The following is an 18,058-nucleotide window of genomic DNA, read 5'->3' on the forward strand; positions in this document are numbered from 1 at the left end:
TTATTTCTTTTTTTTATTTAAAAAATTTCCATATCCTCCCCTCCTCCTCCTCACTCCCTCCCCTCCCCTCCCCCCATGCCCTCCCTCCCTCCCTTTTCAGGCCAAGGAGCCATCGGGGTTCCCCACTCTATGTTAAGACCAAGGTCCTCCCAACTCCCCCCTGGTCCAGGAAGGTGATCAACCAAGACGAGAAGGCTCCCACAGAGCCTGTCCATGCAGAATAGTCAAAGAGCAGCGCCTTTGTCCTTGGCTTCTCCGTTGGCCACATTCAGAGAGTCTGGTTTGGTCTCATGTTCCATGAGTCCCAATCCAACTGGAGTTGGTGATCTCCCGTCAGTTCTGTCCCACCGTCTCCATGGGTGAACGCACCCCTCATGGTCCTGACTTTCTTTCTCATGTTCTCTCTTCTGCTCCTCATCAGGACCCTGGGAGCTCAGTCCGGTGCTCCAATGTGGGGCTCTGTCATTTTCTTCATCTATCGCCAGGTGGAGGTTCTATGGTGATATGCAAGAAATTCATCAGTATGGCTATAGGAACTGGCCTTTTCAGGCTCCCTCTCCTCAGCTGCCCAAGGAACTAACTGGGGGCGTCTCCCTGGAAACCTGGGAACCCCTCCAGGGTCAAGTCTCCTGACAACCCTCAGGTGGCTCCCTAAATTAAGATATATGCTTCCCTGCTCCCATATGTACCCTTCCTGTATCCCAAGCATCCCATTCCTCCGAGCTCCCCCCATTCTCCCCTTCACGCTTTTCTCTCCCCATCTTCCCTTGGCCGCGTCTAGCCCAACCCTCAAGTTCCCAATTTTTGCCTGGCGATCGTGTCTACTTCCAATATCCAGGAGGATTACTATATCTTTTTTTGGGGGGCGGTTCACCTTCTTATTATCTTCTCAAGGATCCCAAACTATAGGTTCGATGTCCTTTAATTATGGCTAGAAACCGATTATGAGTGAGTACATCCCATGTGTCTTGCTTTTATTTCTAATAGTCTTATAAATTCATTCATTCACTTAAAATAATGTACTAAAAAACAATACTCTTTCATACTATGGGAAATAAGGAAGTCAATATCCAGAGCTACCTATATTCACTTAAAGACCCATGATATGACTTAAGGAAATAGCTTTTACTAGCCTTTTGACCTGACATGCTTGAGCCGAAGTTTTCCCACCTTTAAGATGATGTTACCATGCCCTATCTAGTACCACTGTTTGTGGATTCCGGATCTATGGCAGACAGTCATTCAGTGGTAGGATTAATGTAATATTAATTTTTGGGCCTTTACTTTGACTGAAAGGAGAACAAAAATATGATCTTTGATGCATAATCAAAGGAAAAGAGCTCATGGTGTGTCAGTTAGGAAACATGAAAAAAATATATATTAGCCTTTCCTTTTGCTAAACCAGTGGATTTTTATGGGGGCTACTAACAGGAACATGGGTGAGGCCTGACTTAAAGCAGCAGGAATGATTCAAAATTAACTGAATAACTGAAAAGCCCACACCAACCAGATGAAAACTTATGGAAACTACCACCCTGGAGCACTCTCCACAGCTGGCTGGCAGCTGCATAGTTCTTCCCTACACATTGATGGTCAGAGTTCTCCTCAGCAATGCTTTACTCCTGTAGAAGGCTTTCTTTTTGACTCCTTTTTTTATTATATCTGGGCTACCACCGCCGCAGTTGGTGCTGCCCACAGTCAAGGCTGATTGTAACAGAAACAGCCAGAGCTTTACAAATCTCCCAAGTGCTTCTCAATCAAATCAAGGTGGCAATCAAGATTAACAACTACCAAAGAAGCCTTAAAAATGCTGTAGAAAAATTTCCCTGGGTAGGGTATGATTATGTTTTTTATTAGTTGTGTATAATGGGAGATTTTGGAGAGACTGTTAGATTTTTTTAAAAAAAAATAAATCAGGGTTTTATTTACAACATAATTATCAAATACCGATTTTAATAGTTTTGTTAAGATGTCATGGGGCGTGTGGTTCAGTGGGCAACACTGTTGCTATACAAGTGTGGGGTACTGAGTCTGGCTACCCAGGATCCATGCAGAAGCTGGATAGGTATGGTGACTATTTATAACCCCATTCTCAGGAGACAGGGGCAAACTGACTATCTTGATTAACCCAATCCGTGAGTTTTGAGTCTCATTCAGAGATTCAAAAGTGAAGGGGCGGCAGAGACGGCCTAGCAATTAAGAGTGCTTGCTGCTCGTCAGTGTTGAGGGATCGGCATCACAGAAGACTGCTCAGACACGCTGTGGTGGCTAGAAAGAAAATGGCCCCCAGAGGGAGTGGCCATCCTTGGAGGTGTGGCCTTGTTGGAGGAAGTGTGTCATTGTGGGGGTGGGTTTTGAGGTTGCTTTTGTTCAAGATTCCATCAGTGTGACTGTCAGTCAACTTCTTGTTGCCTAAAAAACATAGCACCCCCAGCTTCAGTACCGTGTCTGCCTCCCGGCCACCATGCTCCCCGCCGCCATGCTCCCCGCAGCCACAATGATGACAATGGAACTGAAACTCTGAAACTGAAAGTGAGCCACTCCAATTAAATGTTCTCTTTTGTAAGAGTTGCCATGGTCATGGTGTCTTTTCAGAGCAACAGAAAACCTTAAGACACAGAGGATTAAGCCAATAGGAAGTCTTTATCAGCCAGCCAGTGACTACATTGGGTGCTCGGGATCCCAGTGTAGCCCTGAGCATTTCTCAGGATGAGCTTCTAAGCACAAAAACCACGTCCTGGGTTGGCACACTTCCGGAAACAAGAACAGTTAGCCGGAAGCAAGGTTAGTATACTTAGAGACTTTCCCGGAACTGTATAGACTTTGATGGATCAGGTCTTCGTTTTCTGTTTGGCAGATGGTGCTGTCTGCGTGCTGAGTTTACAGCCTGAGTGGCGCTTCCTTCACTGAGTGAGTTGTGCTCAGGTCCGGGGCCCTGCTACACAGAGAATCTGAGTTCAGTCCCCCGCACCCACATTGGGTGGCTCAAAACCACCTGCAATTCCATTTCCAGGAGATCCAAATCCATCTTCTGGCCTCAGGTATCTGCACGTGGCATGCACATACATGCACAGATACAAACAAAGACGCATAAGTGAAACTAAAACAAATCTTTAAAGACAAACAAAGCAGAGAGCAGTTGAAGAATATACTCAATGTCATTTTTGAGCCTCTGCACACACACAGACAAACACATAAATACTTGCATGAGTACCTGCACACATACGCATACACACATGTGATCACACATTTAGGAACATGTGTACACACACATACACACTACACATACCATACACTGAAGTAATTCGGTAAAGTATTTCATTTGTTTTGCCTTGAAATTATAGAATTTATACTCATGTAAATCTTAACCCTGGGTTGAACTTGATTACATCAGTTCCCTTATTGTACACCATGCACGCAGAATAATTCATCTATCAAACAATTATATGTGAAATATAAAATTCAGAATAAAGTGACTTCGTATTCTTTTTAAAAATACTTTAATTTTAATACTTTTAATTTTATTTGACACGTATAGGTGTTTTGCCTGCCTGTTTTGTCAGTGTGCCACATGTGTGTGATGCCAGCAGAGGCCAGAAGAGGGCATTGACTTCACTAGAATTAGAGTTACAGATGGCTGGGGGTTGCTAGCAATCAAACCCAGGTGGACTGGAAAAGCTGCCAATACTCTTAACTGTTGAACCATATTTCCAGCCCCTGGCAATATTCTTAACTGTCAGTTCAGTAGCTTCAAGGCATGAAGAAGCCAGCAAGTGAAGCTGTAACCACTGCTGTGTCCTCTGGTGGATGCATCTCTTTGGGGACTCCTACCTGAGAAAAAACTCTACAGAGATAAGAACACAACGCAAAGGGTTTAGACAACAAGAAGGTGTGCCCTACTTCCTCCACTCATGCTGGTTTTGTGTCCTGTGACTTTGAGGGACTTGTTCACTAGTTTCAATAGTTATTCTGGTGAATTTTGAAAGCTTTTATCTGTGGAAAGTCATGTCGTCTTCCCACATGAGCGATTTGGCTTTCTCGTATCTAATTTGGATGTACTTTAATTTATTTCTCTTGCTTGATTGCTCTCACTAAGATTTCCTGTCCTGTGATGGGTAAAAAGTTGTAAAGGAGCCATCATTGTCTTGTTTGAGATCAGAAAGGAAAGTTTTGTTTTTTGCATAATCAGCACTTAATATGTGTATTTAATATGTATGACTTTATTAGGCTGCAACGCATTTCTGTAGCTGATTTGTTCAGAGATTTTATTTTAGAGAACTGATGAATTTTGTCAAATTTTTCTGTCTACTGAGATCATCATGTTAATTTAAATTTTTTATTGAAAATAGATTCTTTCCTCATATAATGCATGCCAACCACAGTTTTTCCTCCTTCCACTCTTCATGGATCTCCCTCCACCTCCTCTCTCCCTCAGATCCACTACCCCTCCATTTCCCTTCAGAAAAGAGCAGTCCTCCAAGAGACAACAACCAAACTCAACAAAATAAGATACAGTAAGGCAAGGAAAAAGCCTTCCTATCCAGGCTGGACAAGGCAACCCAACAAGGAGATCATTTTTTTTTTTTCTGTGTTCTATTGGTGTGTGTCATGTGTATTGATTGGTGTATACTGATATATTCTTGCATTTTGGGGAATAACATATTGTCATGGTGAATAGACATTTGAATGTATCATTGGATTTGATTTGCTAGTATTGTATTGAAAACGTTTACACCTATGCTCATTGGGGATATTGGCTCGTGGTTTTTGTTTTAGCCTCTCTCTCTCTCTCTGTGTGTGTGTTTGTGTGTGTGTGTGTGTGTGTGTGTGTGTGTGTTTATCTAGTTTTGGTCTCAGAGTAATTCTGACCTTACAGAGTGCATCTGAAGGAATTTTCTGATTTTCATTTTTTTCGTAGAACAATCAAGAAAGATTTGACATTGAAGTAAGTCATCTGGTACTGGGTGGTTTTTTTTGGTGAGATGATTTTTAAATCACTTATTTAATCTCACTGATTGAGATTGTTCTGTTGAAGCTTTACATTTCCTTATGATTCAGTCTTGCTAAGTTGAATATATCCAAGAACTTGTCCATTTTGTCTGTGTCATCAAACTCATTGGTTTACAGTTTCTCATAGAGATCTTTTTGTGATCTTTGGCATTTTCACAGAGTCTGCTTCAATGGTTTCCATTGTTCCATCCTCTCTCTCTCTCTCTCTCTCTCTCTCTCTCTCTCTCTCTCTCTCTCTCTCTCTCTCTCTCTTTCTCTCGGTGTCATAGGGTTTCTATTACTATGAAGGGATACCATGAGCACAACAACTCTTATAAATGAAAACATTTAATTATAAATGAAAACATTTAATTGGTGGCAGCTTAGAGTTCAGAGGTTCAGTCCATTATCATCATGGCAGGGAGCATGGCAGCATGGTGGCAGACATTGTGCTGGCTGCATCCTGATCAGAAGGCAACAGGATGTGGTCTGTGACCTGAGAGAAGCCTTAGAAAAAGAGACCTCAAAGCGTCATTCCCTATGAGCTTATGGGGGCCAATTGCATTCACACTACTACACAAGGGTTTGCCAGTTTTGTTATTTTTTAATAGCCAGCTTTTCATTATGTTGATAATTTCTATATATGGCCATATATAGAACACACACACATATAAAATATATAAAACATAATGAGGAAAAAACATACATTTGTCTAAGATTGACTTAATTCTCTTAATATGATTAACTCAGGATGTATTCATGGTATTCATGGTTATCTTTTCTTTTCTTTTTCTTTTTCTTTTTGCAAATGACATGGTTTTGCTCTTTGTGACAAAAACTATTTAGCCACTGTCACAAATGAAGAGATCCATGAATACCCAGGGGTTAGAGGTTTCCATGGAGATGGCATCTGCATCCCACAAGACATAAATTGCAAAGCAATGGCTGTGTGTGCCCAGCGGTACCAAGTGCTTCGCTGCAGTTATGCTATCTTTAAATGATCATCTCTTTTTACCGGCTGCCAGATAAAAGAGTAATGTATTAGTCGCAAAACTTTAGTCCGCCTTTCTCTATTAAGTATGTATATATGCCATAATTGTTTAAACAGTAAGAAAGGATGCAGGATAAAGCATTTGTTTCATGCATATGGTTAGTGATTATCTTGAGTTAAAGAGGTATAAGAGTACGGATGGCTGAGTAGTAGCTAAGGAAGAAGGACTGGAAATATAATAGTCCAGGTCTAAATGCTGACCCTTCATTTAATGCTTAGACAACCTGAAGTAATTCATACAAAAATTACCTAAACTTTAGTGCCTCAGCCAGTAAAACAGCGCAGTGGGGAGAGGGAATATACTTCTTTCAAATGTTGAGGTACTAAGTGTGTCAATGTAGAACTTTCTTCAGCATGGATTTTTGACACAAAACATTCAAAGGGTGGGACCAATGCTCACATGCATTCACTTTATACAGATAACGAAAGCAGGCCCACTGATAGCAGAATGTTCATAACTCAGAAGAATACAGACCCCAGGTTCAAACAGAGCAAGGAGAACTTGTGATGTACTTTCTGCTCACATTTCGTTTCCCTCCCAGCTTTCCAAGCTCACTCTTCTGCTACCGAGCTTTCACTCCCAAGGCTGGCTGGACATACAGGTCAATGACAGTGACCTCCTAGCACGGCAACTTCACCAGCTTTGGTGCCCAGGACCTTGAGAGAAAGTGTGATGGGGAGGAGAATCCTTTCTCAGATAAAGAGAATCATAAACAGCAATGGTACAGGTTGGATTGGGGGGGTCACGAAAAGTGTCTCGGGTTCATGTCATGCGAACATGGATAAGTTCCTTAGAAACACTGACGCTTAGTTTAATCATGAATTGCTAGGGATTATATTTCGCTCGCACAACTGTATAAAAATATTTCAAAGACTATGTAAACAGCGATTGCTATGGGAATTAATTGTATTATCCAAAGTTATTAAAACTTTAAAGTATATTTTCAAAGATATCTATACTTTGATCTGAAACCATCATTTAAGCACATGAAGAGAAACAGTTGTGGTAGAATCCCCTGGCTCCAGACCGCCTCCCTACACCAACTCTGCTCTTTGCGTTCACTAGTGTTACCTTCTTTCGTTCTTTTGTTTTGTTATAACACTTTCTCAATGCTTACTCGTTTTTATAATCATTTCTATTCTCTTCTCTCTTCAATGAAGGTATCTTCACCATGGCAACAAACAAACCTGTGGCTCATCAGAGAAGATTTCGACGCCTTTCTTATTCGATTTTGCTATTTTTCTTAAGTATTAATGAAATGACATCCTGTCTAAAACTCTATTCTGATGATGTATATCTGACCACAGTCTCCCTTTTCCCCCTCTTGTAACAGCAGCACTAAAAAACTAGAAAGGCAGGGATTACCCGGGAACCTAAACCCTGAGGATTGAGAGGATGCAGTTAACCAGTTAGAAAACCAGCGATAAACAGTGTTCTGTACCAATTGGCAAAGTGCTGTCTACACAACATACAAAGGGAATCACTGGCTTTGGAAAAATTTGGGTGTCACATCCAATTAAGCCTTCCCACATACCCAGGAATTCCTAAACTCCTGTTGCTATTCTCCTGTGGTGAGAAGAGAGCATCTTCTCAAATATTCTTGTGCATTGCTCGAGCTAAATCAGCTTTGAGCCCCTTCTTTCAAGAACCCTAGACCCTAACAGAGAAAGAGGCTAAAGAGATCTTGACTTTCAACTCTAAAAGAGGAAAGCAACAAAATTCTGAGACTTATTTCTTACTCAAGAGAACAGGATAGACTTAAGGGTATGAGAGCTATTACAGAAGATTGTACTGGCCCTATTTTCTTCCCCTAGCCCAAGTCTGTGGCTCTCCCTAGTACCCTCCACAGGGCTCCCTTCACATCCTTGTTCCTCAGGGTATAAATCAGAGGGTTGAGCATGGGGGTGATGATGGTATAAAAAAGAGCAACGAACTTCCCATCACTCTCGGAATAGCTGCCCTTGGGTTGTAAGTATGTATAGATGGCTGAGCCATAAAACAGAGAAACCACCACAAGGTGGGAGCCGCAAGTTCCAAAAGCCTTTCTGCGTCCAGCCATTGACTTGATCTTCAGCACTGCCCTGGCAATCTGTGCATAGGAGCCTAGAATCAGTGCTGCAGGGAAAACCAAGATTATAGCCCTGGCCACAAACATCTTGACCTCTGCTCCTCCCGTGTCCTCACAGGCCAACTTGAGGAGAACCGGCATCTCACAGAAGAAGTGATTCAGTTGATGGCCACAGAGCGGCATGGCCATCATGAGACTTGTCTGGATCAGAGAGTTTAAGAAGCCTCCTACCCATGAAGCAATGGCCAATGCCTGGCAGAGAAGGGGGTGCATGATGATTGTGTAATGCAGGGGACGACAGACAGCAGCATAGCGATCGAAGGCCATCACTACCAGGAGCACACACTCAGTGGAGCCCAGAGCAAGAGATATGAACAGCTGGGCCACACACCCACCATAGCTGATGGTCTTGTCAAGTCCATGGAGGTTGATCAGGAGCTGGGGCACAGTGCTGGTGGTGTAGCAGAGGTCCAGGAAGGAGAGGTGGGAGAGGAAGAAGTACATGGGAGTGTGCAGTCGAACGTCCATTCGGGAGAGAGCAATGATGGCGGTGTTGCCAAAGAGAGTCAGAGAGTAGAAAATTGAAATAAAGACAAAAAGAAGGAGCTCCAACTGAGGCCAATCTGAAAAGCCAACCAAAATGAAGCTCCCTCCTAAACTGTCATTGAAACTGTCCATAGCCTTTCATGTGTGTGAATAGCAGGGGCCAATTTAATGTCCATTATGAAGAACGTGAATCTAAACAACATTCCCAATATTCCCTAAGTTTTCCCAAACCAGGCCCTTTGATTTCCATCTTACTGCTCAGTTCTAGATGCCAAATTGTCTTTCTCTCATTAATGCAAAGATAAGTGCATTCAGATGATGGGGCTTTTGTTTGAACCTTAGTCCTATTGCTTGTGTGTTCCAGAACTTCAGCCAGGTTTGTCAATCCTTGAATCTGATACTTTCTTTTCTGAAAATAGGGTTGACATCTTGCCTCCCTAGTAGAACTGACATTTGTATCCATTTACAATAACTTGGAAACTGCATTTTAAAAAAATTGAATGCAGAACCAGCGTTCATCTTGGTGGTAGAGGCTTGTTTTGATTCCAAGAACTTCTAAAGTCAAACAAAATAAATGAAAATTATTGACTGTACAGAAATGCACATAGTATTCTATGGTCTTCTCTTTTGCTCTCCGCAGCCTATGAAGTTCAGTGTTTCTGCCTATTAACCCTTGGGTCTAACCAGGCTGAGATCACATGGTTGTCCCCTCTTGTACATCTGTGACCTTCCGCTTAGTGTAAATGGTCAGTGCACCGATCTGGGAAGCCTCGTTAATACCACTGCCATCTGATATAAAAGATTAAGAAGAGTGGAACTCCGTCCTTTTAGGGGAAAATTATTTTTAACATATTTGTTTCACTTCATGAGTCATTATTCTTGGGATGTATGGTACTTTTTCAATCAACTTAACCATCCACCCTTGGACTTCCCAGGAGGAGTAGTCTCTCAAGCCAGAAGTTCTTTGCAGCAATATTCTCTAGAATCTGTTGTGTTCAATGACAATCTTTATGTTCCTCCAAAGCTCCAAGTTCCTGGGTGCCAGACAACTCAGTGACAGAGTGAGTTTAAGAAGATGTGACTTCCCTTAAGTATTTTAGCATTACTAATAGTGACAGGTGGTGACTTACTGTTGCTTTCATCCAGGGCATGTAGAAAATGTTAAATGCTTTTTGTGTGTGTGAAACCTTTGATTTGTTCTTCAAGTCTTATGAAATATCCCTTCAGGAAACCTAAGAATTAACCATGAACACACTTCAATGAATTATGGAAGTAGCATATGCATAAAATTGCTTGCCTTTAAAGGTTAACATTTCTGTGATAAAAATATAAAAGGCATATGAAAAGGTTCATCACAAAGAAGGAAATCAGTGGTTAACTGAAGTTTCACCTCTACTTAATGTGAGAAATTATGCCAAATTCCTGTATTGCCTTCTTATTAAATCTGCATTAGAAGGTTGCTAATGGCACTGTTCAGGAGCAATGCTGCAAGAAATGCACTTGAGTATCATACTAGTGCCCTCTTGGAAAAGATACAGAAAATGTGAATTATGAAGACAAAGTGTTAATTTATATGTTTTTTTTTTAACCAGCACATATAAGATAGGTTTTTTTTTTTGGACGGGGATTAAATGCTGTCATGCATGCTTTTTTTAATTTTTTTTTTTCGAGACAGGGTTTCTCTGTGGCTTTGGAGCCTGTCCTGGAACTAGCTCTTGTAGACCAGGCTGGTCTCGAACTCACAGAGATCCGCCTGCCTCTGCTTCCCGAGTGCTGGGATTAAAGGCGTGCGCCACCATCGCCCGGCTCTCATGCATTCTTAAATTATGAAGGATGTGTCATATATATTTTTAATACTCGTGTGTCCTACCAATACTCTTTAAAGACCATCCAACTGGATCTGTTGAATTTATTCAACATTGTGCCCCAATCTCACAGTGCAGTATTGGAAGGATGAAAGCCTCTCAATGAGTACCATTGGGTGAATTAACAAATGTATTCCACACCCTGGTATTGTGTATGATACACCCAAATATCTCGGATATATTTATTTTCTGTGCAATAATAAAGAACCAACACTGTCCTATTCCCATTTAATGGTATGCTGTACAGTTTAATCTCAATTATATTCATGTGATCATGTAGACATTCTTAGCATATCTACAACTCAACAAAACATCAAAAGAATTGTTCTGTAAAAATTCCTGAAATCCCAATCCGCAAAGATTTTAACACAATGTATCCAAGAGCTATATGACATCAAGTGGCTACCACAGCCTATAAAACAACACTGAACAGGCAAAGCTGAACTGAGGCTCAGAACCTCAGCTGGACACACACAGAACTGAGGGAACCATTTGACAATAGTTTCTAGAAACTAGAAGATGGCCAAAGAGCACAGTGGCCAAAGACTCAACACGAGAAAGTCATGTCCTTTTCACTAATGGATTTTAACAAAAGAAAACTAAGATTCAATAAAAATGGTGGTACAGAACCTTAACAAACCTTAGTCTGGGAGGAAACCCAAAGGTACTTTCTTATTCATGTGCATATTCTCAAATCAAAGCTTGCTGAATGAAGCCCTGGGCTCACTTCCTCATTCACAGTGTATTGCTCCATTTCTCTCTCCACGGCTCGTTTCTCAGTTCTGTCTTCATGGGGATTTCTTCCTTTGACTCGTTGATCTATCATGTCAACTATTTGCTGGATAATATCGTTAGCCTTCCACTTTGCTATGAATCAAATTAATGGGAAAATGCAAGCTCTTTTAGTCTTTCTGACAAAATCAGGGTAGGAAGTTCGGACTTAAAATTTTTGGACCTAGAGTAATGACAGATGCATGAGAGTGCCTGATACAATCCCGAGGCTGCAGGCTCAGACTGGTCCTGTTTTGAGCAGGTCCTTACGCACCAAGCAGTGCCATTGTTTCGGTCTTGTGTAGAAAGTAGGATGTAGAGGTAGCCCTGTTTCCCTGGATCTGATCTGTGTACCTGGAATCCAGTGTGCAATGAGAGTAAGCTACATCGACTGTAGCTTACTTCTTCCATCTCTGCTCCAGCTGTGCTGACTTTCATCTGGCACACACAAGACTCACGCCTGCTAGCGAGTCCCTTCTCTGGGAGAATGGATCTGCCATTCTAATCCCTGGGTCTCTGCAGCGACTGGCCCGATCTTCAGAACAGTCACGCTGTCTGTAGTATAATTCTAATTCTCTTTTGAAACTGATGCTAGCTAGTGACTGTCTGTGTTCAGCGACACCCCCTCCCTCTCCTTGTGTTCCTATCACTTAGGTACCACTTGTTGCAGTTACAACAACTTCACATCTTCCACAGAGTGTTCCTCTATTCTCTCCTGGGCCCAGATGTGGAGGTTAGCCTCCTTGTATCCGTACCAGGAAATGACAAAATGCAAGTGTCTGGAGCCTTATCTAGTTTTTAAATTCAGATTCAAGTTTCTTCACTATGAACTCAGTGAGGGGCTACTGGCAGTTCCTTCCTATTACTTACATTTCTAGATCTCATAGTCCAGTCAAAGATTAGATTCTGGTTGCATTAGTTTAGGGGATTGGGTAGCACTGAGGCTTTCTGTTGGTTCAGAATACATGGATAATAGATTTTATTCAATCAAAATACCTCCAAATATAAAGGAAAATTGATAGTCTCATGCAAGCTGGAGAGAAGGTGATAACTTAAAATATCTTTTGTTTCATACTGCTCAAATATCATATTTCAGGAAAGAAGAAAATTATGTTTATCTGACATATAAGTGTTCCGTGATGGCTTGCGTTTCCATCCATCCATCCATCCATCCATCCATCCATCCATCCATCCATCCATCCACAAATACCTTCCTACAACTTCATCCTGAAATAAAAATATGGTGCCTGGCAGTCAGATAGAATATGGAGTGTTAAGTCCTTGGTGGTAAGTTGCTTTAACACTCTGATAACAGAGCAAAGGAAAATACAGTCGACAAAGCATGTAGACACCCTAGATGAGGAGCAGTTGCTCTAAATAGAATTTTTAGATTAGAAAACACGTGTAAATTGTCTAAAACCTGCCACATAAGAAAACACACCCAATCCCCTTTGTTCTTGAGAGGTCCAAGCTTAGACCCACTGGTGACATTCCCAAGAAGACAGACTGTGGCTTGATATGAACAGAACTGAAGAAGGAGCGAAGTGATCTAAAAATACACCGCCGTGAAAGGAAGCGATTCTCACATACCTGGCAAGGCACCTGCTCACTCAAAGGCGAGGATTTGATCAGGATGCTGTAAAGATGGTCCTGCAGTCATTGGATGATGGAGTGAGATGTTGGAGACTACGCCCCAGCCCTGACACTTGTTTTGTATGTGTTTTAAACGTTTATTTCTTGTTCCAGATCTCTTTGGGCCATACAAAGCACTCTTGACAGTTACATATTTTTGTTTTCAGCTATAGAAAAGTCAGTGATTATCTGTGTTCAGCTTCCTGTGTGTTGGTGTGCGTGAGTGTGTGCGCGGACTAGTGTATCATGCATAATCTTCATAATGAATTTATTGCTCAGGTCTCATGTTTGAATTTTTCCCAACAGCTCGTGTTATTTCCCCTTTCATGCTAGTCCACTAATCTAATATTGTCAGACCACCATGGAGCTCTTTTCAAACCATTACATTTAATCTTCTGTCTGGGTAAGGGTGGGGAGTCCTCAAGAATTCTTTCCTAATTACTTTCACTGTGAACTGTGAAACTGAAGACCTAATCTAAGTTCACTTCTCCCTAGTATACCACAGAGGACACTCTCTCATCAGTGTCTGGGATATGAACTCACTATCAAACCTTACTAAACACCAAAGCAGCCTCCGGCCCCAATAACATTCTGATCTGGATAGTGTCCTTTCACACCAAGACCACACAACATCCCATACTAGGCCATAGGTTAAGGTGATATTCAGTACTGATAGGCACTCCAAACAGCACACCAGCATTGTGCGTTTACTGCTACAAAATCATGGTTTGAATCCAGCTGGGTTTTTTTTTTTTTTGGACATGAAAGATTAAATGGGCAAATTGCTTATTTTATGTCTCTGTCTAAGGATGATTTCCCTCTCATTGTCTGTGCTTCCAGTAAGCCTTCCTAGTTTTGAAATTCATGTTCAGGTGAGAAGACAGATGCTGATAAAGACTATCGATGATAAAATATGCTTTTTCATAAATTTAACATTTATATGTGCTCAAAAGAGGCCACCAGTGGAACCCAGTGCCAATTGCCTAGTGGAATCTTGCCATTTTTTTTTTATTTTAAACTGTGAATCCTGAACACCTCACACAATCATTACTCACCTAGAGTTCTGGAAGAGAGAATCATTTCATTTACCACCCTCGAGTCTGTTGGCTTGTGAGACACATCTGAGACTGTCTGTGTCTAGAGAGGTTCAAGGTAGACTTGTTTCTTTGAGGTACTGGTCCATTTATGGGGTATAGAGGCCTTAGGACAGGGCTCCTATCCTGGAGAAGTCATGACTATACATAGTTCTGACCCAGAGAGAAGTAAGTAAGCCTCAAAACCTAGAAGGTAGAGGTGTCCCCCTGCGCAGCCAATGTGTATCCTAACCAGCTGAGGCTGGGTAGAGCCTGGTACTTTACCAAAGTACCTCTGGACTTCAAGGCTATCTAGACATCTCCTGACCCTCAGTGTGAACACCTCACTTCGTTCTGTCCTGAGGGCATTATCTATTCCTCCTGACAAAAAAAAAAAAATTGTTGATCAGGTGTGGCCTTGGAGACCTCTGTGCCCCAATGTGGCAATTATAACCAATTGGCAGACCTGCTCCATCTATTCTCTCTGCTGTGCCCAAACCCATCAGATTGATTCAGCATCCTCACAACTTGCCATTACTTACTCGTGAGACCCTACATAATGAGGTTCCTCATATTTCCTCTGCCTTGGCCCAAGTCCTGTCAACAGTCAGGCCAAATTCCACACTTCCTTTGGAATTTTACCACACGCATGGGTTCATTTCCTTCTATGGACTCCCCAGAAAACACTCTTATTCTCTCCCTATGTGAAAGGGATCCCACTAGATAAACATTTATTTCCTTGATGAAAAGCTTGAGGTTTTTATGTATGTCACAGCCAATATTTAATGTATCACCATTTCTTATTTCTATTCTGTTTTATCTACAATAAACTTGAAAATCAGTATTTTCTTTGGTGGGGCAGTCTCAGGCAGAGAAAAAGAGGATTCTAAGAGGCCAAGTGTTTGCTACCACTGTGAAAATCCAGGGCACTGTCTCTGCAAAGAGGGGAACCTCAAAAGTGGAAAAGTCACTCCCTCTAAAGGGAAGATGGGCCTTTGGCTCTAGTAATGGCTGCCCATGAAGACTAAGGGTTCTGGAGATTTCCCAGTGAAAACCATTTAAGCCTAGGGATGACCACTGTGATCCCAAAGGGGACTCAACACGGTAAGCACAAATATGAATTTCTGCTTAGCTAAGAAGGCTTTCTTCTCTGACTTCATTTGGATTGTGTAGCAGCTAAACAATTCATTGCACCTTACAGTACATAGGAAAAATTAATTTCCTCCAGTGACGTCTCACTGGGTACACAAGCCACACTCAAGGGCAGGCCCCATGCCCAGCAGTAGATGGCCAAGACAAGGCGAACTCAGTGGTATCTTGTCTTTTGATGCTTTGTTTGTGTTTTTAAAAACCTCACCAGACTTCTGCTTACATATCATGATTTCTCGCAGTATTTCTCTGTGGGCAAGTGTGTCTCCGTCTCTGCATCTGTATGTGTTTCATGTGCTTTTTCCCCTGCTTGATTTGCCCCCATCTCATTTGTTTGTTTGTTTCGTTTTCTAATGAGAAAAATAAAAGGTGTGGATTTGGGTGGGTGGGGAGGATCTGGGAGGAGTTTCAGGGAGGGGAAATCATGGTCAGAATACATTGTATGAAAAAAATCTATTTTCAATAAAAAAAATCTTTTGCCAGATGACAACCAATACAGAGAATCACAGGTATTCAGCGTGCAGTGACTAAGGGACTGTGGAGTGCTCAGCTCTATATGGGGCATTTATATTAAGCCCTCTCCCCGCAAAGCTCAGTTACCATTGTAAGGGAAAGTGTAGAAAGATTGGAAGAGCCAGAGGTAGTGGACACTTGCAGTGAAATAGTATTTTTCTGGGCATGACAAGGTTATTGTATTCGTGTGGTCACACTAATTGTGACCACACACTCAACCTAAACAAGATCAAACCAGCCGAAGTCCTAGTATGGAAGGCGGAGGGCTCACCAAGTCCCACCCCTTGCTGAGGAGCTACTAACAATGGACAATTGCTGGCGGAGCAAGTGTTGATTTTCTTCAAGGCTGTTCCCTGGAGAGGCTACAGGTGCTCTCACAGACGGTCCTGCACACACGCCCACAAAGGCAGCTAAGTGGATACAGTGGCTTCAAAAACAGAAACACATGAAACTGGAAGGGAAACGTTGTAGGGGAGCAGGGGAGGGGTGGGGTGGGAGTTTTTTAGAACATATATATGCATATATGAATGCTCAAACAATAAAAAGAAATTTTAAAAGGTCACTGCATATTTGAGAGTAAAATTTTAAGGAGCTAGAGGAGTTATTGTTAAAAACTTTGGCCTTGAGAATCCCTAATTTATAAAAATCTTTTGCCCTATATGTGGCAAGACCATGAGACAAGATATTGGGAGTCCTCACCCAAAAGTTAGGGAACATTCCCATATTTGAATCTTTTTTTCTTATGTAATCTTTTTTTAAATTTATTTTTTAAAAAAACTATCTTTTTTTCATTTTACATGCCAAATCCAGTTCCCACTCTCTCTCCTCATCCTGCTCCCTCCATCTTCTCCCCCATTCCACCCCCTATCCACTCCTCGGAGAGGGTAAGGCTTCCCATGGGGAGTCAACAAAGTCTAGCACATTGCTTTGAGGCCAGACCTAGGCTCTCCCCACTATATCTAGGCTGAGCAAGGTTTCAAAGAGAATGGGTTCCAAAAAGCCAGAATAAGCAGTAGGGATAAATCCTGGTCTCACTGCCAGTGACCTCACAGTCTGCCCCAGTCATACAATGTCACCACATTCAGAGGGCCTCGTTTGGTCCTAGGCTAGTTCCCTCCCTACCAGGCCAGAGTTGATAGGCTCCCACTAGCTCAGGTAAGCTGTTTCAGTGGGTATCCCCATCATGGTCTTGACTTCTTTGCTCATATTCTCCCCCTCTCTTCGACTGGACTTTGGGAGCTCAGCTGTGGATCTGTGCATCTGCTTCCATCAGTGGCTGGATGTAGGTCCTATGATGACATTTAAGACAGTCATCAGTTGACTACAGGGCAAGGCCAGTTCAAGTACTCTCTCTACCCTGGCTTAGAGTCTTAGCTAGGGTCATCCTTGTAGATTCCTGGGGATTTCTCTGCCAGGTTTCTTGCTAGCCCCATAATGGCTCCCTCAATCAAGATATCTCCTTTTTTGCTCTCCATCTCTGTCTTTCCCCCATCTCAACCATCCTGTCACCTCATGTTCTCCTCTTCCTCCCCTTCTCCCCTCCTCCTTGAATCTTATAACTCCAAGTGACTAGACTCTGTAGCATAGAATGTTGCTGATCATGCATTGTAACCCATCTCAATTCCTGTTAGATATGGTAGCTACAGGCCTTGTATGACTTCTCACTCTAGTCCAAATATCTCACGGACAGTCCACTTTTAATGAGACTTTATAAGCACCTATTAAGTACCCTGATGACTAATAAACTCCAGGAAATTGCTGAGTGGTTCATCTGTTCTGACGTGAACAATAATTCCTAAAATTTTCTAGCATATTGGACAACAATGGCTGACAGTATTTAATTGTACATTTCAAAACAGCTAGTTGAGGCGATTATGACTGTTTCCAGAATAAAGAATAATAAATATTTGAGGTGACAGACATGCCAATTAGCCAAAGTGGCCATTGCATTCTGTCTTTTGAAGCATTATACAACACTCCAAAACAACGGAAGGACTTCACTAGGTTATTTCAAAATATAAAATAAAATAGAAATAGTATTAGAATATAGATTACTTGAAGTTGAAATCATGTGAGAAAATGCAGCTTTAGGCATGCCTATGTAGCCTGCTTTTTCCTACATGCAGGAAACCATAATGATGATTTTGACTTTGTCACAAAGACGAGTAATGTAGGGCTGTAATGAACCTGAATAAATGAACCAACTAAAGTAACACTCATCTAAATCTTGCTTTCATACTACAGGCATGTGTCTTAGCAAAAATCTTTAGAATTTACTACTTTGTTAGAGATCCATTTGCTTGCTATCCCTTCACAAATGATTTGTTCTTTGCCTGAAAATTATAGAAACAACTTGTTTCAGTGTTTTTCTTGAAAAGTCGCTCTCCTGTGAAGTTCTTC

General features: G+C 41.8%; 1 protein-coding gene across 1 annotated transcript; it reads right to left on the reverse strand.

Annotated features, from left to right (window-relative positions):
* Window positions 1-7,851: 7,851 nt before the first annotated feature.
* On the reverse strand, window positions 7,852-8,787 carry LOC119812393 (olfactory receptor 10-like). The gene has a single exon (XM_038327029.1). It carries the CDS (start codon window positions 8,785-8,787, stop codon window positions 7,852-7,854), a length of 936 nt encoding a protein of 311 aa, XP_038182957.1.
* Between the last annotated feature and the right edge of the window lie 9,271 nt (window positions 8,788-18,058).

The sequence above is a fragment of the Arvicola amphibius genome, chromosome 4 (assembly GCF_903992535.2).
Source record: "Arvicola amphibius chromosome 4, mArvAmp1.2, whole genome shotgun sequence".
NCBI lineage: Eukaryota > Metazoa > Chordata > Mammalia > Rodentia > Cricetidae > Arvicola > Arvicola amphibius.